Genomic DNA, 24,501 nt, shown 5'->3' on the forward strand with positions numbered 1-24,501 from the left:
TCGTCGATGTCTGCAAGACCAGATCGGACACTTTAAGAAGGAATATCCAGGGAATCTGCGATAAAAGCAAGATTGCCTGCACAAGCAATATAGAAATCGTACGAGATAGTGTCTCCAGAACGGAGATAAAGAAGCAGCGGGCTGAGAACGTTAACACCTACTCAAAATCCTCTTTGTATTGCCTCTTGATGTGATTTCCAGCTCTTCATCACAAACAGCAGATACTTTTTCCAAGGGGAACAACGCAAATTCGGTTTTACTAAAAATATACAACTAAAAATTAGGCACAACCAATTCCTGCTCTTTCGACACAGCCGATCGACTAGTTCTGTCAGAATAAAATAGTGTAAAACAATTTTGCAGTATTTTTAGAATAAACAATAAAACAAATTTACTCAGAAGTTTTGAGAGGTTATTTTTGGCAAATATTTTTAAGTCCATACCTAAAAAGTTATTTACTAAAGAAAATCCAAGTGTTTTATTAAATATTCCCTCTTACACAGGCGATCTACTAAGCCTGTCAGCACAAAAAAATCTTCTGTTATTAAAATAAACAATAAAACGAATTTATTCAGAAGTTTTGAGAATAACATAATAACAACGTAATACTAGAAAATCTTTGTAAAAAGTAGAAGAAATCCTTAAAGACTGAGGCAATGTTTTCAACCTCATGTGCCTCTTTTGGACAAACTAGTTTTCCCCACATTTGAAACATTAGTGTTTAACTGTCCTCATGGTGAGACAAGTAAATAACTTATTTTTAAAAATTATTTTCTGTTTCTTTTATTTTCTTTTTTTTTTTTTTTTTATAATATTGCATAAAGTTTTGTTTTATCATAATGTGATTTTTTTTTTTTTTGAGAAATGGACTTAAGAAAAGGGAGTTATTAAAGTTTTCTCAAACATTTTTTTTTTTTAAGTTACTGCTTTTATTTTTTTTGACTCGAAACTGTCAAAGTTGCTTAACAACTGAGACAATTATTTTTTTTCTAATAGTGTGCTAAATAGTTGTCTGTCTTTTAGGATGTAATTAGACGTACAAAAATCGCGTTAAATTTTTAGTTGTGCATAATTAGTAAAACTGACGCATGACTAATCTAAAAGAAAAATAAACTTTTCGAATGGAACCTTTTATTTAATCCACAGGGTAGCATGTTCTTGTTCTGTCAGCCATGACTGAGTAGAAATCAGAAGTGCAAATTTGAGTTCTGCAGAAAGATACTCTAGTTCGACAAGATTCACCTAAAGAAGATCGGAGGTTATATCGACCAAAATATTGTGAAAATAAGTCTAAAGATGAGAACAGTAATTCAAATAATCCAAATAGAAACATTCAAATTGTTATATCTTGGCTGCGGTTGATTCCTCTTGTACACACTTCTGTTGTAATCCTTCTAGACTGAGGGAACGCTGTTCTGTAATTAAAGCTGTTTTCATACCTGTAAAAAAACTCAATACAAAACTGATGGAACTTTGTTCCAAATAATCAGTGGGAGGAGGGGTAGGAAAATTAAAATCACTAATTAATTATATCCTATTAGCTAATATACTTACACATCTGAACACCTCACACACTTATCAATAAACTATCACCCTCTCTCTTTAAGCCATATGAGATGTTCTATCCATTTCTAGTACGTTTACACATTGTAAGCAATTTTCCACTCTGATAGCATCAAGTTGTCCTCGGCTGACCTTTCAATATTTTCTATTTCCGGTTATTATCAACTAATTAATTATACACTGGGGAGGGGAGAGGGAAATTACCTGTTTGATAACGTTGAAACTTTATTGGTTCAATTAATCAAAAATTCTTTCGATAAAATATTTTGCTGACGTGAGAGATAAAAATTGCAATTGTTTCAGTAGATTTGATTTACATAAAAATAAAAGCAAAATTTAAAAATATTTTTTTTTTTTACTCAGTTATTTAGAAATTCAGTGAAACTACGAATTGGAACCGAACAAAGATTGATAAATATAAAAATTTAAAAATATTTTTTTTTTTACTCAATTATTTAGAAATTCAGTGAAACTACGAACTGAAACCGAACAAAAATTAATAAATATAAAAATATTTTTTTTTTTACTCAATTATTTAGAAATTCAGTGAAACTACGAATTGGAACCGAACAAAAATTGATAAATATAAAAATTTAAAAATATTTTTTTTTTTACTCAATTATTTAGAAATTCAGTGAAACTACGAACTAAAACCGAACAAAAATTGATAAATATAAAAATTTGATCGAGAATTGTAAAGATGGAAACTAAAAGAATGTTTAAAAATATAAAAATTCACCAAAATGTTATAATATAAAAAAAACAAGAAACAAAGGACATGAACAGATAGATTTTTTTTTATTGCTTTATCTTTTTTTTTTTAATTATAACTCACAAATCGGTGCCACTGTCATCGTTGGAAATATGAAGACTGAAATCTTGGCACTTTCTCCAATTTTCATCACGGCCTTCCGATATAACAGGCAAACTGAACAATGTAGGCGGTGGTAGTGACAAATGTTTCTAATCTGAAAAAATAAATAAATAAATCTAATATATAAAAGGTACTATGTCTGTCTGTCTGTCTCCATAATTTAAAATTCTATCCTTTTCAAAACTAAAAGTCACAGAGTGGTGCTAGGAAAATGATTGGATTTTTTACGAACAGTTCTTTTATGGGTCTTTAGCCGGTTAAAACAGCTTTTAAGGGGGTCAAAATTGATAAAGATAGTTATACATTTTGTACATTCATATTAGTTTATTTATAATTTTTAATTTTTAATTTTTAGTCAGTTTATATGCGTGTCACGTTGGTACAGTGATAACGTTACCAGCTTTGAATGCTACAGTTTCAGTTTCGATTCTATCTATTGGCACCGTAAACACTTTTTATTTTACTTTTGAAATCACGACTCTATAATAATATATACGAAATCTAGACAAATTAAAATATTATATTTAAGCGTATTTTACGACCGGGCACAGCCTCCCCCCACCCCCTGCTAGATAAAATAAATTAAGCTTAAAATGTAAGTTTAGTAAACCAATTCAACACCAATTTTTAAAAAAAATAAACAAACATTTATTATCTTTTTTACTAGAATCCTTTCAGATAAGTAATTTGTATATTTATTTACTTATTTATTTACAGACTGTAATCCTAATCTTCATAGTTGTTGTTTTATTGTTAAACATCTGATGAAGACTAAAGGAATAGTTGGCGAAAATGTCGTGAAACAACAACTATGAGGATAACCGTCCACAAATAAATGACAGTATCCTGTACCTCTATAAGACCACCATTCGCCCATGTATGGAGTATTATTGTTGTCACATTTGGGCTGGTGCATCTGCTACTAGTCTCTCACTCCTAGACAAGGTTAAAAAAAAGAGTCGCCAATCTGATAGGCCCTGAACTGGCATCTAAGCTTCAGTCTCTGTCCCATCGATGAAACGTTGCATCCCTTTGCCTGTTCTACAAGTATTTTAATGGTGAATGCTCTGACGAACTGCAAGCACTTGTGCCACCACGACGTAAATACCCCCAACAAACCCGACAAGCAGCAAAATCCCACTCCCTTCACAATAGAGATCCCTAGGTGTAAGAAAGCCTTTTACTCCAGTAGTTTCTTCTCCAGAACCGCTAGACTCTGGAATTCCATTCCAGGTCCCTGCTTCCCCAACTGTACTGACATGCAGAAGTTCAAGTGTAATGTGAACCGACATCTTGCTGCCCAAATCCCTACATAGTGCCCCAGTAGTTGCTGCCTCTGATAGTAGCCCCCTACACCAAAGTGGCAATGTGCCTTGTTTGGGGTGAAAATGTAATAAAAATAAAATAAATAAATAAATATTTATTTATCTATATATATAAAAGCGAAAATGTATGTATGTATGTATGCTTTTCCTCGATGCCCACAAAAGGCTTCTTTCAGAGAAGCGCTTGCTCGCTTCACAACTTCTTAAAACTTTTTATATCATCTATAAATTGTAATATCTCAGAATTACCCACGGAGCTCGCCTGTCTATTTAATTTTATTGATTTTCAAACGTTAATTATTCCACATTTCCCACATCGGCACGCGTTACATTCGGTTTTCGGTATAAAAAAAAGCGAAACTCGACTCTAATCACAGGCCGAAAGCCAGTTTGTTCAATGTCGACTTCGTCATATCAGACGGTAGCTTTCATTTCGCTCCTCCTAATAAACAGGGAGCGGGTTTTTAAAAACAAACAAACTCATTTATTCAAAACTGTCCCGCACAAAATCGTAACTGCTGAATACCTATCGCCATCACTGCAATCAAAAACACGCACCTATTTGTTTTTTTAACACTTTACTATTTTCCAACTGCGCGTCGTCAACGCTTCGGGTTTTTTTCACATACCCCGAAAAACACCCGGGCAACGCCGGATACCCCTCGCTAGTTTATTTATAAATCAAAGTAATTTTTGATGTAATCTCGTCTTTATCAGGATAGATACAGATTTTTTTTTTTATTATCTTATTTATTTCTTGTGGCATCATGCCACTAAGCAAACAAGACCCGTTCGGTGTTATCAACAATGGTTTTCAAACGTCCAGGTTAGGAGATCCACATGGTCGGTTTCTCAGTGGTATCATACCACAAGGGATAAACAAGATGAAAAAAAAAAAAAAAAAAAAAAACTGTGTCTTTCCTGATGAAGACAAGATTATTATTTCGAAAAGTACTTTGATTCATAAACAAATAAATGTTTGTTTATTTAAAAAAAAATCTGTGTTGAATTGGCTTACTAAACTTACATTTTGAATTTGCGTTTAACAACGCTTTTATCGTGGAGAAAACATATTGCTATACAAATTAAACTTGTTTTTATTCGGAAGGTAACCAGCTAAACTTACGATTGATGAATTTTTGGAGACACAAAATATTTACGATAATACGCTAAGGCATGCACAATTTATTAATTGTCGTCTGCTGTATGTGCTGAGCGTTTCGCCATATTCTGTAAACTTCCAGAATATGCTGACACAACATTCACAGAAAAACGAGTTGTTTATTCCATAAGTGCAATCATCTCTTAATGTATCTGCACTTTTTCTTGTGTACGCATTTCTTATATTGTTGACTTCCTCAGGTTTGCAAGTTTCTGCGGTTTTTATTTAGAATTCAATAAAAAAAAAATTTTAAAACAAATACAGTAAATCTTTAGGATGTATGCACCCATCACAGAACAAAAATGTCATATTCCAAAAGTCAAGTAAATTTTTAACTTAAATTTTATGAGTAAGCAAAAAGATACTACCTTGCATTACTATCTTGAATAACCCCCCCCCCCAAAAAAAACCGGGTAAATAAGTTTTAAAAAATTCAAACTTGCGAGATCAACCTTGTAATGCTAACAATTTCACATAATCGTTATAAATCATTTAAAAATGATTTTCTTTATAAAAAAAAAAAAAAAAAAAATTGATCAATTTATATGATTTTTGGAATATGACATTTGTGTTTCGTGACAGGTACATACATCATAAAGATTTTTCTATAGTTTTTTTTTTTTTTTTAATTAGGTTGAATTCTTCACAAATGGTGAAGTTGTATCATACATTTAGCAGAGGGTAAAAGTAATTCTTTACGTTTTCTTTTCATATGATGGACAAAGACTCACCAGATTTTTGTGGAAAGGCCATAACATATAGCGCATGTGCTGCAAACATTGATCCTATAACGCACGCGGCTATCGATATAGCAAACGGCACCCGGTCGCGCATGCCACGTTTCTGCCACACAAGCAAACCATCATTTTTCTGCAGAATTAAAAATAAAAATAAAAAATGGATTAATAATCACCCACTTCAATCATTTATATTTCTTATATGAATGTCTTTGTAAATAAAAAAACTATATCTGTGGTAAGGATTGAACCTTCATCCTCCAGAGGACAATTACTTGGAACTGATTTTTAATCAATACTTTTAACCATTAGGATATCGACCAAAATCAATACTTTTAACCATGTGGATATCGACCAAAAATAACAGAAACTAAAGCTTTTACAATGGCTGACAGAATGAGAACAATCAACCCCTGTGGATTAAATAAAAGGTTTAGTTTAACATTCCATACAAGTTTCCGAGTTCAACATAAAGACCTCCAAGTTTGAGAAGATGTACCTGAAGAAGGTTAGAGGTTACATCAGTCGAAACGTTATAAAAATAACAATCATGGTGACAACAATAGTTTGAACAATCCAAATTATTGATCCTTTTCAATTGCATGGCTTATGGCGTAGTGGATAAATTACTTGGTATTCAGTTGTAAGTTACACTTTCCTGGAGGTTGAAGGTTCAATCCTCAGTGTGGGTGACACTCCAAATATGATTGCAAATTATTTAGGACTGACTGAATGAGAGCATGATATTCCCTCCCCCACTCCCCGTGGATTAAATAAAAAGTCCAGTTCAAAATTCCATGCAGGTTCTAGAGCTTGACAAGACACACCTGAAGAAGGTCGGCAGTTACATCAACCAACACGTTGTGAAAATAACACTCAAGATGAAAACAGTAGTCAAATTTGGCTTGACTGCTTTGAAATGAAATGGCCTGTCTTCAATAATCATACACTGCCATTCATTGTATGGTAGTGTCACCCAGTGGAGGACACTACTGAACACTGTTGGTCAAGATGGTGACAAACAATGAATTTCTAATGATTACCGTTACTATTGGGCAGTGGCAGTCAGTAGTAGGTAATGAGTGGGAGTGGCGGACAGTGGCAGACACTGCTGTATTAGGTGGTAACTGCGGCCTTGATGTGAACAATTAACTTAAATATAATTCATGGGTCCAGCATGTTCTCATTTTCTCAAGTAATTCGCAATTGTAATTTAGTGTCACCCGCACTGAGAAGTTAACGCTTAACCACTAGATATTATTGCACCCCCACCTACCCCTGCTCTCCCTAAGAAGAATAAAAAGAGGAAATAAGTTGATGGAAAAATAAGGGATTCTATACTTCAGTGTATTCTGCGTGTTTTGTGTGTTTTATGTATTTTGTGTGTTTTGTGTATTTTGTGTATTTTGTGTGTTTTATGTGTTTTGTGTATTTTATGCTTTGTGTATTTTTTGTATTTTATGTATTTTGTGTGTTTTGTGTATTTTATGTATTTTGTGTTTTGTGTAATTTAGTGTCACCCGCACTGAGAAGTTAACGTTTAACCACTAGAAATGTGTTACTTACGACTGAATTTACCAAGCACTTTATCCACTTGGCCACAAGTCCTTGCAGATTTACTGAATACTTTTACCTAGTCATGATTGATGGAACGAGGTCAGTTATGACTGATGGAATCTGCATGAAAGGTGCATTGTTACTTGGGTATTTTTGTTTCAGAAAAATTTTTTAAGAAAACCAGTATCTTATCTATACTCCTATAAATTTTTTTTGTGTACTGATATTCCAATTAAAAACCTTTTTTCTATTTATTAAAAAGAAAAAACAATTTTGTTATATATGGGTCATTGCATTGCATTCATCTGCAAAAGATCTAGCTAATTTGCATATTCTTTTAAACATTCATTTTAGTTAAATTCTCTATTAGTTTTTTCGCTTTTCTTATGGGATGATCATCTTTAGTTAACTATTACATGTAATTATATTCATGCAGATAGTCTACATGATTTATACATGCATAATATTTGCGTAAAAAGCTTATAGTAGACACAAACCTCTCTCTCGCTATATATATATATATATATATATATATATATATATATATATATATATATTTAGCTATGCATATATATTTTTGTTTAAAAAAATTTGCCTAGAAAACTCTTCTGTCAGTTTTTGGTCTACAGACATGCAATTTAATATATAGGGTTTCGAACTCATGCAAAACTCTATATTTAGGTTTTAACCAGGGACAATCAGTGCAAAAGTGTGAAAATTAAAAAAAAAAAAAAATTGCTAGGTGAAGGTTGAATGACAGCATTACAAATATGCATGTGTAACGTAATAACTATTGGTTCATGTTTTAATTTTTAGCCTTGCAGCCTTGTGTTCATAGCTCAGGCATTAACGTCAAAGGAAAAAGTAAATCCTAAGCTAAACGTTTTGGTTTCGATTCTTAGTGGTGGTGCAAAAATCATTTTTTTTAAACTTTTGAAATCATTACTATATATTGGGTCCAATATAATCTATCTATATATATATATAAAAGTGAAAATGTGTGTATGTTTGTATGTCTCGCAAAAACTTTCCACACGGGTTACGGATTTTCATCAGATCGGTATCATTTTAAACTTCCAACCTTCACCCGACAAATATAAAAAAATTGGCCAAAAACGTTAATTTTTTCACTCTGAAATCATCACTTTTCTACAGGGGGAGGGGGTAGCAAAAACCGTCCTCTCATGACGATTCCGCTTCTACACATGCGTCATATGACGTTGTAACCTGATTTAGTTTAAATATTTGAAAAACTGACACAATTTTGTGGACGTTGTCTTAGCTCAGTTGGTTAGAGCGCTGGGTCATTATCTAAAGGTTTTGGGTTTGAATCGTGGTGTGAGATGTCATTTTTTTTCGATGTTTTAAATTTTAATATTGAAGCAGGGTTATTTAAGCCATTTTTCACGTGTTATTTTTTGGGGTTTTTTTTACTTCGCTTACGTTTTCATTAACACCCCCACCACCGACCAACCAAACACACCCAAAAACACAGTTTTAACGTTCGTTTTTCTGTTTTCTTTTTTGTTTTTGTTTTTCCGATTTTTACATTTAACATCGTTCGTTTGCCTGACGTTAGTTTTTTTTGTGTTTTTTTTTCGATTTTTTTTAAGTTTTAACTTTTTTTTATATAATATTTAATTTTTATTTAATATTTAAAAATATTTACTTTGCTTATTATTATGTTTTGATTAAACCTACCCCCCCCACCGCCCGAGCACACACACCTCTAAACACCCGGGCAACGCCGGGTACCCCCCGCTAGTCTATATATATATATAAAAGGCAAAATGTGTGGGACCATTTCGTGTATGTCTCGAAAAGGCTTTTTTCGCCGACACTCCCAGGGGGGAGGAGTGAGGAGGTTACGATCGCTTAGAACTGTTTATATACCCCCTAGATAATAATATCTAGGATTTGGGAACACGGGTCGCCTCTAGATTTATTTACGTCGACTTTTATGAAATTCGCACTATTTCGCTCTGTCGCCTGTTTGTCCTGCTTTTTAGTATAAATAAAGTGAAACTAAATTCAAACGGTGTCTTCTCAGCATCGCGCCAGGAAACGTCCAGAAGCAATCAGCTTTGATCAATGTGGGGCCAAACTCCTTATATCAGACAGTTGCTATTCAATCTGGACGATGGGGAGCTGGTTTCCCCCTCTCCAACATCTTGGGGGAAAAAACCAGTCAAAGCTGGGTAAACAAACCCAACAAAAGTTAAGTCCGCTACTTCTATTTGACCTCATTAATTAGGTCAAATAGAAGCAACAGAGTTAACTTTTATTGCGGCCATGTGTCAATTCTGTTTTTAATACTTAAATAAATACGTTCAAACATGTTTCCGTTGTGTATCGCGGTGGCCCAGTGGTTAACATCGCACATTTTTTTTGTCACACTTTAATTTTCAACTTTGCCTCAAGGGTTTGGGTTCGATCCTCATACTCACCTACCAAAACTTTTTTTAAAAATTTTACCCCCCCCCCCTCCCCGAGTTTTGATTTACCCAAAACAACACACACCTCCAAACACCCGGGCAATGCCGGGTACCCCCCGCTAGTCTATATATACAAGAGCAAAAATGTGTGTGTGTGTGTGTGTGTGTGTGTGTTTGTATGTCTCACAAAAACTTTCGACATGGGCCACGGATTTTCTCCAGATAGGTATGATTTTAAAGCTCCAACCTTCGCCCGACAAATATCGAAAAATTAGCCAAAAACATTAATTCCTTCACCCTAAACTGGACCCTTTTCTACAAAGAGGGTGCCGAAAAAAATCGTTCCTTCATTTTCTCTCATCCTGCTACTACGACAATGACGTCATGTTTGACCTAGAAAACATTGACGTTAGTTTCAACTACCTGCAAGTGTTTTTAAAGGTTTAATTTTATCCGTTATTAAGTGTATGTCTCTTTGGCATAGGGGTAATAGGGGTAATGTGTCGGGCATTTTTTTTCCGCCTTAGCCTCGATGTGTCGGGTTTAAGCCCGTCTTTCTACCTAAACATTTTTTCCTCTTTTACACCTTTTTTTTTTTTTTTAACGTTTGTTCGCTGTTTTGTTTTGTTTTTTCCAATTTTTTTAGTATCATGTTTTTTTTTTATAATATTAAAACAGGGTCACCCTCTCCTACATACACACCTCCAAACACCCGGGCAACGCCGGGTACCCGCGCTAGTATAATAATAAATACAAAATCTGCATTAATAAAAATATCATATTTAAGTGTATTTTACGATCGGGCAATGCCGGGTGGCTTGCTAGTGAATTTATATAGCTATCATTTGCCTGTGCATAAAATTTTTTTCCTCCACTGACTGAGGACAGAAAAGGTGAAGCGCCGCATCAGAACAGATACTGCACTGTGATTGTAACCTGAAGGCCAAGAAACAAATAAACATAAAGTATTGTTGGCACGTGTTGGTTGCTGCAGCCTTTCCCTACAATCCCCGCGTAATATTATTGCTATTATTGCACCCCCACCTACCCCTGCTCTCCCTAAGAAGAATAAAAAGAGGAAATAAGTTGATGGAAAAATAAGGGATTCTATACTTCAGTGTATTTTGTGTGTTTTGTGTATTTTGTGTGTTTTGTGTATTTTGTGTATTTTGCATATTTTGTGTGTTTTGTGTATTTTATGTATTTTATGTGTTTTGCGTGTTTTGTGTATTTTGTGTGTTTTGCGTATTTTATGTATTTTGTGTGTTTTGCGTATTTTATGTATTTTGTGTGTTTTGCATATTTTGTGTGTTTTGTGTATTTTGCGTATTTTGTGTGTTTTGTGTATTTTATATATTTTGTGTGTTTTGTGTATTTTATATATTTTGTGTATTTTGTGTATTTTATGTATTTTGTGTATATTGTGTATTTTGTGTATTTTATGTGTTTTGCGTATTTTGTGTATTTTATGTATTTTGTGTGTTTTGTGTATTTTGTGTGTTTTGTGTATTTTGCGTATTTTGTGCAATAGAAACATGAAAGCAAAACTGAATGAAAATAGTGCACAGAATATTTGCTAATGGCACAAAGCATATATCCTTAAAATCTTCTTTCCAATAAAATGAATGTGATGGAAGAGCTGGATGCATGAACTTAATCAGCAAGTCCTTATTTTCCATATTAATTTCTAGGATCATGCCAATCCAAACGTTACTGTCATACCTGCAACAAACATATTCTGAAACAACAAATTTCATTGTTTTTTCTTCAACTCCAATAAAGAAGTCATATATCAATTCATAGTTTTCATCTTCACTACATTATTTCATGGCTATTTTATCGCTGTCAAATGGAATAAATTGATGAAAACTTCTTGTCCCTGGAACTGTGGATGCGTTTTCAAATCTAATAGTGAGACTTCTCCTTGCTTCCTCAACTTCCTTTTTAATCAAATTTGATTCCTTCAATTGCAGATTTACAGTATTCAAACATAGTTTCTGTGGAAAGGATTTGTTTGGAATTTAGTCTTCGTAGACTTTCTTTTGCTACTATCCTTTTCACTGTCCCACCTATGCCATCACATGGTTGTTTACCATGACTAGTTGCAAAGAAGTTCCATTTTGCATCAAGTCCAAAATCTTTTATCTCAGACATTACCATATATATATATATATATATTTAAAAAAAAATAAGTACACCGTTCCCCCTTTTCTTTTCTCTTTCTCCCCCTTTTAGTCGATCTTCTTCCTTTTCAATTTATTTTTCTTACTTTTAGTCGATCCTGTTTCTTTTTTACATTATAGTCGATCTTTTGTTTTATAAGGTTTAAAAAAAAAAAAAATGCCACACTTCGCTTTTATAAACTATTACAATTCTGTTGTACTTCGAATTTACTATATATATATTAATTATTATAGTAAAAAATAATTATGACAGCCCCTTTAAGAAATTCGTTTCTTATCGTTGAGCACTTTTAGTTGAATTAAAGTTGGTCAATTTAGCTCTTATGCATAGATCATCGTATAACGATTAGATCACTGTCTGTCTGACTGACGTAAATGAACATTTAAAATTAAGATGTTTAAATTTAACGTTATTTCACGTGGTTATTGGTAGCCGAATGGATTAGGTCTCCGCTAATCGAGCCAGAGATGTCTCGTGTTGTGGAGGTTCAAATCGTTCGACTGGTATTAATCGTGACACCCTGCACTGAAGATTCCCGAAAGGATGAAACACTAGTGTCTGTAGGTATTTAATTATTATAGTAAAAAAAATAATTATATATATCTCCTTCTCCAATATTCAACGAATATTGGCTGAAAAGAGCTTGATAAGGATACCTTGAACGGGCCTTATTATCGGGCTTGAAACCGACGGTACCAATGATCTGTCTCAACTAACAACTTTCTGTACACAAAATATAACAATATAAATACGCTCTAAAAATTTGGATTTTCCTTTTAATTGAGCACTCTGCTGGAATTCTTTTTCCAAAAAAAACAAATCATTCATATATATATATATATATATATATATATATACACTTAGTCACTTTCTTTTGTTGCATCTTCTCATAATCGTTGTACACTGTAGGTTTTTGCATGACATTTTGTCTTAAAATTCTCATTGGAAGAATTTCTGACACAACTTAACCCGTAATATGCACAACCTTTTGAATTTTCTTCAAATTTATTGCACACGGACCTTTTTTGTTGTCATGAATTTTTTTTTTTTTTAAAGTTTCCATACTTTGTACATATTTTTTGTTTTGAATCTGTGCTTAGACTTGGTCAAATCTTTACAGGTGTAACTTTTTAAATGATCCTCACTGAAAATATGTTAATTTTGAGTGAGGAAGCATATAAATTCCATTTTTTTTTCTTTTAAATTTTATTTTATCGTCGTTTAATTCATTTATTGTCTACGACATGTATTGAAATGTAAATGTTTACTGCTGAAATTGCACAGTAAAAAGAAATCCGAGAACGGGCTAATCGATGACTGCATTGAAATCCGAACGGATAAGTGCGATGCTAGAAAAGAAAAGTGTGATGACAACTATTAGAATTTGTGTCGTTGTTGTTCACGTGTGACTCTGGGTATGAAACTTTGTGGGCAAATCGCTGTTCAACAAGGAACATAAAAGGAAGTCTAGATGGGATTGTTGGTCAAAATGTGATGATGATTGACACAAACAAGGGATCGTTCAATATATTTTAGTTCTAGGAGTGTAAAATGGGTTTTACAACAACTTCATGACAGTTGGGGTCAGCTTGCGGATGGTTTTGGGTCTGTGACAATTGATGACAATTATAATGGAGCAGAGTTGTGAGTTGGACAAGTTTGAAGGCAGTTTGCGACTTGGACAAGATTGTGAGGAGGAAATGAATTGATCTACCGACCGACAAACATGGACCTTAGTATTCAAAGGATTGATGGTATCAAACACACACACAGAGTACAACTGGTCGATGGACAAAAATCGGAGGCCTGCAATATAAATACTGGAGTCCCTCAGGGGTCAATCCTGGGCCCAACTCTCTTTCTGATCTACATCAATGACCTCCCTAAACACATAATTAAATCATTCGTGACATCTTTGCTGATGACATGACAATCTACGGTAACACATCAAAGGCTGTAAATGACAAAGTTCTCTCTGATTCTCTCTCCTTTGATCTCGAGCGCGTGGTTCAGTGGGGGAAGACGTGGCTGGTTACCTTTAATGCATCTAAAACCAAACTCCTATCCTTACATCATCAACGCTCTGATCCCCATCTGGCATCAATTGGGATGGATGGCTCTCGTCTGGGTGAGGCCCCATGTTTTGACAAGCTTCTGGGGTTGACCTTTACTCCTGATCTGAAATGGAACACGTACATCAAGTCTGTTGCCAAGGTCGCTGGAAAGATGGTGGGATCCTTCTACCGCTCCAGAAGATATCTCACTACTGATGCAATTCTCTATCTATATAAAAGCCAAGTACGTCTAAGGATGGAATACTATTGCCATATCTGGGCAGGAACTGCTAAAAACAGCCTATCCTGCCTTGACAGAGTACAAAATAGACTTCGTGGCTTAGTGGGGGATGCCCTTTTCTCTACCCTGCAACCTCTCTCTCCCACAGAAGAGACGTTGCGAGCCTATCTTTGTTTTATCGTTATTTCCATGGCAGGTGCTCGTCTGAACTCCAATCTCTGGTCCCCCCTCCCCAATCTTTCACGAAAAACACCCGGTCTAGCTGAATCCACTGTCAAAAATTTCCCCCACTCTACATCTGTGCCTAAATCAAAACGTGGATTCCATGAACAAAGCTTCTTTCTTAGAACTGCACGCCTGTGGAACTGTTCCGTCTGCCTGCTTCCCACCGGACTACAACTTGGATGCCTTCAAGTCCAACGTTAACAAATTCCTAATGAACCGCCCCCTTAAGTAAACACTTCATCAAATCTCCACACTAATGTAATGTACTTGCAATAACCCTTATCCCTGAGTGGCTTCCGGGCCTTGATAAGTGGTGATCACTATGTAAAAAAAAAAACATAAAAACCTAATATTTGAAGAATGTGTTGGAGTTTTTCTTTTCATTTTGTTTTATTTTTATATAACTGTGAACTCGTGCATACCTCCCTTTGATGGCTGCCAATTTCAGAGATGACGACATGGCCAGAATAGAAGACGAAAGAAATCCATGGTACATAGCTTGGGGTTAGCAGGTGTTGAGCGAAGGAACGACCTGTGATGCTCCAGCCTTTATCACATTATTTGCTTTATACAAATACTTCCATGTTGTGACAGCGTCGTTGAATGTAGCAAAAATGACGACGATGGTAGTGGTGGTGATGATGGTGATGATGGTGGTGGTGATGGTGATGATGGTGGTGGTGGTGGAAAGAAAGAGCATTGTTATGGTATTGATTTAACACACACACACACACACTTATTTATAGATGGAATGAATTAATAAAGGATAAATCTGTTTTCCTTCCATGATAATTTGTGTTGACACTAACAGCCATTAAAACACACTACCAGAGACAGCACCTCTTGGCAATTTGACAAGTTTCATCTCAACGCCACCCTTGTTAAGAAAAACAGGTAACTTTATTTCTTGGGTAGTCAAGTTATTTGTGGGTCACCTGAAATATAGACCAGATATTATGAATTTCTTTGGATAGAAAAAGCAAAATAGCAGATACGAATTCAAGTACCCATTAATTGTTGTTTGCGAATTCAGTTGTATCCAAAAGATAACCAATTTATTTACTTTTTTACTTATACAAAATAGCATTTGGGAAAAATCCTTGGTTATGCAAATGAAGCAAGAAGAGGGACCCTTCGACATGAGTAATGCTGAAAGGTAGAGACCTAATGGAGGGTGAAAGTAAAAGAATGACGACCAGAGATACAGATTTGAGGAAGAAGAAGAAATGGAAAACTTTTTTAGAGCTTGAGAATTGGTTTACTGAGAATTGTGGAAATTAAATTCTGTGGATCAGGAGGTGGGGTTAAGCCCACCGGATTCTCAATAGGCAAAAATAGCCTCGAGGCCCTACACTGTCTGACCGCCGGGGAACTCACACCATTCAGAGAGAGAAAAAAACCTTTGACTGCAGTTTCACTCAGTTCCAAGCCATTGAATCCACACTGTGAAGAGACAAGCCCCCAGACTTAGGATTGATCACCTCAACATTACTAATAGAAGCCGCCAGTCTCCTAGCTTTGGCATCTTGAGTCAGAAATTTATGAATGATCATTTTTGTAACTTTCAGCGAATAATTATCCTGTTATTTTTATGTTACACGCCCAGTTAACGACTTGTTATTCTTTTCTTCTTTTGGCTTGAAACGACCTCTACTTTTCAGACTTGAGAGACCAGGACTCAACGGACTGCACACTATCAAAAGCAACATGGGGAGAGTGGCAGCCTGACCAACTGGATATTCCCATCAACCAGGATCCTCGTCAAACAAGATCCAGAGCAGACAAATCTGGGGATATTATTCGCTGGACATCGTTTGAAGATAAAGGGGTACAATGTAATTTTGATGAACTTGCTGCATATGAACCCTTTTAACAAATATATCCCTAACCGAAATAACGGCAAAATCCTGGCCTTCCATTGTCCTTAGATGCCGGAAGATTTTCTACTCTGATTAACACCGATCTTTCCACTTGTCTTTGGAATTCTCTTCCAATTTCTTGTCTTTCCTCGATTATATTGAAATTTAAACGTAATGTGAACAAACACCTTGCTTCCAAACTCCCCACCAATCTGGCCCCCATTACAGTAGTTCCTTATCCTTTATTGGCAGTATGCCTTGTTCAAGGTGTCAAAAGGTCAAAAATAAAAAAATTTTAATTTTTACCAAAAATTAATTTCAAATTTACAAACATTTTTCAGTAAAAAGAAAATAAAAATTTGTTCTTACCTTGCGACACAATTTCAAATTTACAACACAAACATTTTTCGGTATAAGTAAAAAACAAAAAAATTTAAAAATTTGTTCTTACCAAAAATAATTCTTGTAAAGCCATCACAGATTTGTATCTGGCGTCAAGTGGTACTCGTCCAAGTTGAGGTCCGCTATAAGCTAAAGCTGCTTCTTCAAGCACTGCTGCAGATCGAGCCGGATTCACAGCCTGGCTTTCAAACGTTATCGGACTTTCTTTGATCTTCAACGCTTTCAAGCCCTGAAGAAATTAAAAAGCATTTTAGAAATAATATTTTCACACACATATCTTTTTTTTTTTCTATCGGAAATATATAATTAATAAATAAAAAAACAAATCAATATAATACATAAAATATGAACAAGAAACATGCAGGGTCCCCCTCCACGAGTAAAACATTTACTTTCACCATGACTAATGTTTGTGCAAAATTTTTAAAAAACTCAACACATGGTTATTGAGAAAAGTGTGAACAAATGAGCAGAAACGATTTGGGGGTAATTTTATCCCTATAATGCCCCCTAAGGCGGCAACCAGAGTTATCCTGGAAAATCCGTTCTGGCAAAATTTACTGAAATGTCGGTAAAAGTCAGGAATTCTGAACTTTGATGCACCTAAATCTAGGATTGTTGCCTTGACCGACTCCTGGGTCCAGCTTCTACTGACGTCATCTTCACAAGCCCAGACAGCTGACTGTCCTCTCCATAATTATCTCTGCCATTTACTACTCCCTCCCACTTCTGTAACAGAATTTTGTTCTTAAGGATGTGGTGAATCTTTCTCTGTAGTGTGCATAAAAGTTTAGTATTTTCCATCAAAAAATAAGATAGGGAAACTACCAAAGACGTTCCAAAAGTAAATGCCTCCTATTTTTTTTTTATTTCACCCGAACGATTCAGAAGGATTGCAAATTGCATTGTTATGATGACTAAACTTATGCATTAATGACCTGAAAGATTCATCTCTGTTGCAGATATTGACACTGTGAGATTTTAAGAAAGCAACCCTCCTGTCATGGACGTGCATCAGAAGCAGACATGGTTCAACATTTTAACTTTGTCTAAATGCCTTTTAATAGCATTCCCTCCATCTCAACTTCAATTGTTAATCATTTAAAACAATTTCAGTTCAAACTTTAAGATTCAGTTGGTCTTCAACTAGAACAGAAACATGTCTGCAAATATGTAGCCAAAATTATTTGTATGATATTTTTTTAAATTTTAATTTATATATGGCTATATTTATTATTAAGCAGTGATTATACTCTGTGAACATAAACCTCCCTGGATTATTATATATTTCTATATTTCTATGCAACGCATCCACTTTTAAAACTCAAATCAAATGGTATGACTGCGTAACCAACACAAGCATTCTTGAGAAAGCAAGCAGCTGCAGTACTGAGACCACCATCATGAGGCACAGGTTCTGTTGGTTCGGGCACATCCTCAGAAGGGATGAGAACAGGCTCCCTCAACAAAAAACTGTACCCAGAGTTAGCCACAGGAAAATGATCCATCGACTGCCCTCTACCATGAGAAAAGACCAAAAACCATCCTGAAAAACACTGGATTTGATATTTACACCTGGGAAACAACAGCCCAGGACTGACGCCTGTGGAACCAATCCATCATATCCGGCACTAAATAATATAAAGCAGAAAGGAGAAGACTGGTATTGTTTGGTACCAGATATAATGGACCGGTATCTGTGGAACCGCTCCATTATATCTGATACCAAACAATATGAAACAGAAAGGAGAAAAAAACAGGCAGAACAGCCCCGCCGTAATCAATCTTCTCTGTCCACACAGATTCTACACTCAGATTGGACTGAGAAACCATCTGCTAGCCAAACACTAAAAGAAAAGGAAATTGAAATTCTTGGATACAAGAACTCGGTTGACGATGATATTGTATATCTTGTATATATTTATGAAGTTAGGTATGTTTATACGTTTTTATATAAAGGATTCACTCCTAAACTAATAATTCACTAGCGAGACCTGTGGAAATTCCACAGGGGACTCATTTGCAATATATTGATGTTGGCATTCTGTAGATATTCAGTGTAAATGGAGATGCTCTGATATTATTGCAGCTATTTTGTTTAAACTGCAAAAGTATTTATCAAAGTTAGCGCGAACGCCCCGTAAAGCTTAAATACGATATTTTAATTCTTGCAGATTTCGTACATATAGAATTAATGTTCTATCGATTTTTATATTATAAAGTTGTGATTTCAATAATTAAAAACATATATCCATATGACTTGGGTGCATTAGCTTGAATCGAAACCGAAATAAAAACTTATGAAAAAAATATATGTATATATATAACTTGAATTCCTTCAGCCATAATTGAAACTGAAACCAAAACTTATGAAAAATTCTTGATAAAATTATTTATAAATTAAAGAGATGATTTAAGTGCCATCAGCTATAGTCGTATATACTGTACCTAACTACAATATGGTTGTCTTCAAGTCTAACGTAAACAAGTTTTTGATGAGCCGTTCCATATAAGTTAACAAATTTACCGAATCTCCATTACTAACGGTTACTATATTGTCCAATTTCTACTGTACACTCTTTAACCCTTATCCTCGAGTGGCCTCTTGGCCTTGATAAGTGGGGATACCTATGTAAAAAAAATAAATAAATAAATAAAAAAGTAAATAAAAAAAACTTATGAAGAATTCTTGGTAAAATTATTTATGACAAGAAATAGAACATAACAATTAAACGACCTGGATGTAAGTGTGACACACAAACACACACACTATCGTATTAAGATATAGATAATATAGTTCTGGAACACAGCTGCTAGGCATAATTGGTTCAAATGTGAGCTATATTTAGTTTTATACAAAAAGGGTAAAAAAGGAGATAAATACCCTTCGATTCTTGCAAAATTTTTACAATAGCTACAAGATATTAATAAATCTATAAGATATTAATAAACATTAAATATTTATTAAATATGAAAATTCAAATACAGGGTGGAACGATAAAGTTTTTAACCCTAAAAAAGATGACATTTCATTTCCGTTTATTGGAAACCAGTTTTCTTTTTTTTTGTTGCAGACATCTACTAGTTATGTAGAAATCCTAAGAGGAATAGGAACCTTCTATCATGTGTGAAATGGACACAATGTGCATTTACCGAGATCAGAGATGCACTGCTGTACAACTCATGCTCTCTAACAAGCCAAGTTATAACAGGACCATTGCCAACACCCTCAAAATGCAAATCCAGATGGTTCAATGCTTGAGGGCACACCTCAAGGAAGTTTCCAGCTACAGTTATGGTCTTTGGTGTGGTTTCAAGTGAGAGGCACATCATACCACCTCACATCTTCGAAATCGGCTTAAAAGTCAACACCAATATGTATCTGGATGTGCTGAAGAGTGTGCTGATCCCTGGTGCAATAAGGTGGCCACTGGGAAACCCTGAGTGTGGCAACAGGACTCGGTGTCAGCCCACAAGTCCGAAGAGACCCAAGTTTGACTTCATAAGGAGTGCTACAACTTTGTACCCTTCTCCCATTGGCCCCCTCTCTTCCCGAACCTGAACCCAATGGACAACTTCATTTGGTCATATGCCGAGAACATCAACAACATGACCACTCACAATACCAAAGCCAGCCTGATCGCTGAGTATTTACCGAGCTCCCGTCGGCGCTTATGGAAAAGGCAGGCCCCTCCCGTATCAAGGTGGTGATTGAGGCTGTAGGTGGCTACATTCAATAGATATCAGCTCAGCTACATAATCAAGTTACCTGAATTGATTTTTTTTCAATAAATGTTTTAAAATAAAGCTGTAGTGTTTTTTTTTTTTTTGTTTTTTTTTTTTTTAGGGCGACAAATTTATTGTTCCACCCTGTATATCAGACACGCATTGAATTTCAAGCATTATATTTTGATTTTAATCTTTGTGAAGGTGGGGGGGGGGACACATAAAAGTGGTGCAAAACTGTTGAGAGAATTAATTTTATTTTATTAATTTTAATTTAATTTTAATTTTATTCTTTATTTTAAATTTAAATTTTATTTTTAATTTCATTTTTTATTTTAAATTTAAATTTTATTTCTATTTTTTTTTTTAAATTTTAATTTATTTTATTTTAATGTTAATCTTATTTTTAATTTTACTTGACAGCTTCCCAACATTTGTGGATCAACAACAACACTGACTTTCTATAAAAACACTGCCGATTAGCAATTTGATCTCAACTGACATTTAAGAAAACCGAAAAAATGGTAACGGCAGCTGCAAAATCAAAAATCAGAAAAAAATCTAAGCATATTAAAAGACATAACAACTTGGGATGATTAAGACGTTCAAAGTTTCAACCATAAGATTCCATTTTTTTTTTTTTTTTACATAGGCATCACCACATTATCAAGGCCAAGAAGCCACTCAAGGATAAGGGTTAAAGAGTGTACAGTAGAAATTGGACAATATAGTAATCATTAGTAATGAAAATTCGGTAAATTTGATAACTCATATGGAACGGCTCATCAAGAACTTATTTACGTTAGACTTGAACACAACCATATTGTAGTCAGCCGGAAAGCAGGAAAACGGAAGACAATTCCACAGGCGTGCAGTTCTAAGAAAGAAGCTTTGTTTATGGAATCTACGTTTAGGTTTAGGCACAGATAAAGAGTGGGAGGAATTATTGATAGTGTTTTCAACTAGACGAGTGTTTCTTGTGAAAGTTAGGCGAGGGGGGACCATAGACTGAAGCTCAGTCGAACGCTTTCCTTGAAAATAACGATACATCAGAGACAAACTCGCAACATCTCTTCTGTGAGATAGAGGTTGCAGGGAAGAGAAAAGGACATCTCCTACGAGGCTACGAAGTCTATTTTGAACTCTATCAAGGCAGGACAAGTCCTTTCTAGCAGCTCCTGCCCAGATGTGGCAACAGTATTCCATCCTTGGATGTACCTGGCTCTTATATAGATAGAGAATTGCATCAGCAGTGAGATATCTACTGGATCGATAGAAAGATCCCACCATTTTTCCAGCGGCCTTCGCAACAGATTTGATGTACGTGTTCCATTTAAGATCAGGAGTAATGGTCAAGCCCAGAAGCCTGTCAAAACTTGAGGCCTCCTGAAGATTTTTTTTTTTTTTTTTACACTGTGTTCACCACTTATCAAGGCCTGGAAGCCACTCAGGGATAAGGGTTATTGCAAGTACATAGTGTGGAGATTTGATGAAGTGTTTACTTAAGGGGGCGGTTCATTAAGAATTTGTTAACGTTGGACTTGAAGACATCAAATTTGTATATGATAAAATTCAGGGTTTTATCTTTCTGGAAAAAAAAAGTTACTCAGAAATAATGGATTTTAATAAATGTAATTTCGTTTTAAAAAAACAACAACAACTTGATTTTTCGGCCATTTTTGGCGGTGCCTACAGACATACAAACATACATACATTTAAACAGACAGGTGAGATTTATATTATAGATTAAAGAAAACCGTAGAAATATTTTATAAAAATAAGTTGTTTAATTTGTTTTGCTGCAATCACACTATTCAATCGAAAAAAATATCTACGATAAAACTGGGGAGTTTAGTTAGTTTCGTTGCCCGTTTCAGAGCAGGGCGTTTCGCTTTTTACATCGACTGAAATAAGACAGCTACTTAGGATAACTTGTAATTCTTCAACTAATGTGTACATATTTAAAGTGTGTATTACTCAATACAAAATGGGTATTTCTCAATAGATTTAAACTCGCAATTATTCCCCATGAAATAACATTTAACAAAAAAAAAAAAAAAAAAAAAAGGAAAGCATTGTTAATGCCTACACATAATTATTTTTCTCATAATCCATTCACGCCATAATTCAACGACTTTACCGGTTTTATGTAAACCAAGGGACAAATTTTTTGGAGCACCGGTTGAAAATAGCAGACGTTAATATGACGTCACGGTCGGCAGCCATTTTGAATGAAAAACTACAAATTTAACGCAATTAAATAATTAAATGAATGCAATTAAATAATGCAGATGCATTCGTATATCAAAAATAAGTGTGTGTGTGTTTGTGCTGGCCTTGAGTTAATGAAGGACATGTTTATTTTGTCTGTTCATTTTGAGTGCTCGCTCGTGCAGTTTACGGACTGCTTTTTTTTTAATTTTTTTTTTTTTTTTTTTTTTTTTTTTTTTAGATCGCATCACGCATCATTTCCAAGATAAATACTATTTCAATAGTATCATTTGCTGGGTTTGTATTACTGTACACACAGATTCGAAAAAGTTGTCAAAAAACAAATATATAACAAATAAATGTTATCAAAGGCAAGATAAGTTGTTTTTCTACCTAACTGGATATAATTTTCGTGTTTTTATTCAATTTAACATGTTTATTCAGCTCGAAAAGCATACAGTGTTTACCGATGTATTGGAAAATTCAAAATGGCACCCGACACTCTCTTTAACACGATAAGTTCAGGAAAAGATGTTATAAATAATAAACTAGACAAAATACTGTTAGAAATTTGCTCAATATATGTTACCGTTACATAAGTTGACATATATTCGGTAGTTTTTTAATAGTATTTTGTCTAGTTTATTATTTATAACACCTTTTCCCAAACTTACCATGTTAAAGAGAGTGTCGGGCGCCATTTGGAATTTTCCAATACATCGGTAAACACTGTATGCTTTTCGAGCTGAATAAACATGTTACATTGAATAAAAACAAAAAAAAAATGTATCCAGTTTGGTAGAAAAGTAACTTATCTTGCCTTTGATAATATTTGTTATATATTTGTTTTTTGACAACCTTTTCGAATCTATGTGTACAGTAATACAAACCCCATTTGCTTATTAAATTGTAAAAAATACGGACATCTTTTATGATGTAGGGAGATGTCATATTGCAAAAATAACGTAAATTGATCAAGAAGTTTTTTTTAGAGTAAGCAAAAAGGGACTGACTTGTTGCTATTCTGAAAAACAATAACAGATAGGTACACAATAATTCAAACTAGCGAGATCAACCTGGCAACGCTACTGATTGCACACTAATCGCTTTAAATCGTTTAAAAATGATTTTCATAAAAATAAAACTACCTGATCAATTTACATGCTTTTTGGAATATGACATTTTCGTTCCTTGACGGATGTGTACATGATAAAGATTTTTTCCGTTTTTTTTTTAATTTTTTTTTTTTTTTTAGGTTGAATTCTAAATAAGAACCCGCGTGGTTCGTTTCCATAAACAATTAAGAGTAAATAATAATAATAATAAATAATAACGTGTAAGTTAGAGACGAAAAACACAGAGGCACATGGTCACACAATTTAGAATAAAGATTTTTTTAAATTTCAATTTTATAGTAAAATAAATAAAAAAATAGAAAACAAAGGTCATTTATTAAACAAATAAAACGAACGACGACAAAAAAAACAAAAAGAGATAAAGACATTTTTGCTATGAAATTTAGAAAACTACTTTTATTTAATAAATGAAATAAAAAAAAAATTAATTAATTTTTATCACAAAAACAACACTTTTCTTTTTGCAAGGGCAAATATTTCCTCCTTAAACAGAAAAAGGTATTTTTTTTGTTGTTGTTTTAACCAACATTTTTTTATTTGCTATCTTTTTTTTAGGGGTTGCTTGATTTTGGTTGCCATGTCTTACCTGTGGGTTAACTGAAGTTCCTTGGCTGGAAGGAATTAATCGGCCACGAAGAGAATTGAATTTGTAAAACATTTTCAATTTGAAGAAATTTCGACGAACGACGAAAAATGGAGAAAACCCGGATTTCAGTGGCAAAGAGACATAACTCTCGTTGACTTCGTGAAAGACGAAACGTTTGGCATTTCACCGGCGATCATCATTTGCAAATTCACCTTCCAAAAGTT

The 24,501-nt window shown here is 34.3% G+C and overlaps 1 protein-coding gene across 1 annotated transcript; it reads right to left on the reverse strand.

The window, feature by feature from the left end:
- Positions 1-2,342: 2,342 nt before the first annotated feature.
- On the reverse strand, positions 2,343-24,501 carry LOC145255847 (cytochrome c oxidase subunit 7A2-like, mitochondrial). The gene is made up of 4 exons (XM_080114589.1): positions 24,278-24,501; positions 16,668-16,847; positions 5,656-5,794; positions 2,343-2,531 (listed from the first exon to the last, which is right to left on the reverse strand). The coding sequence occupies exons 1-4, from the start codon at positions 24,347-24,349 to the stop codon at positions 2,527-2,529; spliced, it is 396 nt and encodes a 131-aa protein (XP_079970715.1). The 5' UTR covers positions 24,350-24,501; the 3' UTR covers positions 2,343-2,526.

This window comes from Euprymna scolopes, chromosome 31 (assembly GCF_053919585.1).
Source record: "Euprymna scolopes isolate OS-2025 chromosome 31, ASM5391958v1, whole genome shotgun sequence".
NCBI lineage: Eukaryota > Metazoa > Mollusca > Cephalopoda > Sepiida > Sepiolidae > Euprymna > Euprymna scolopes.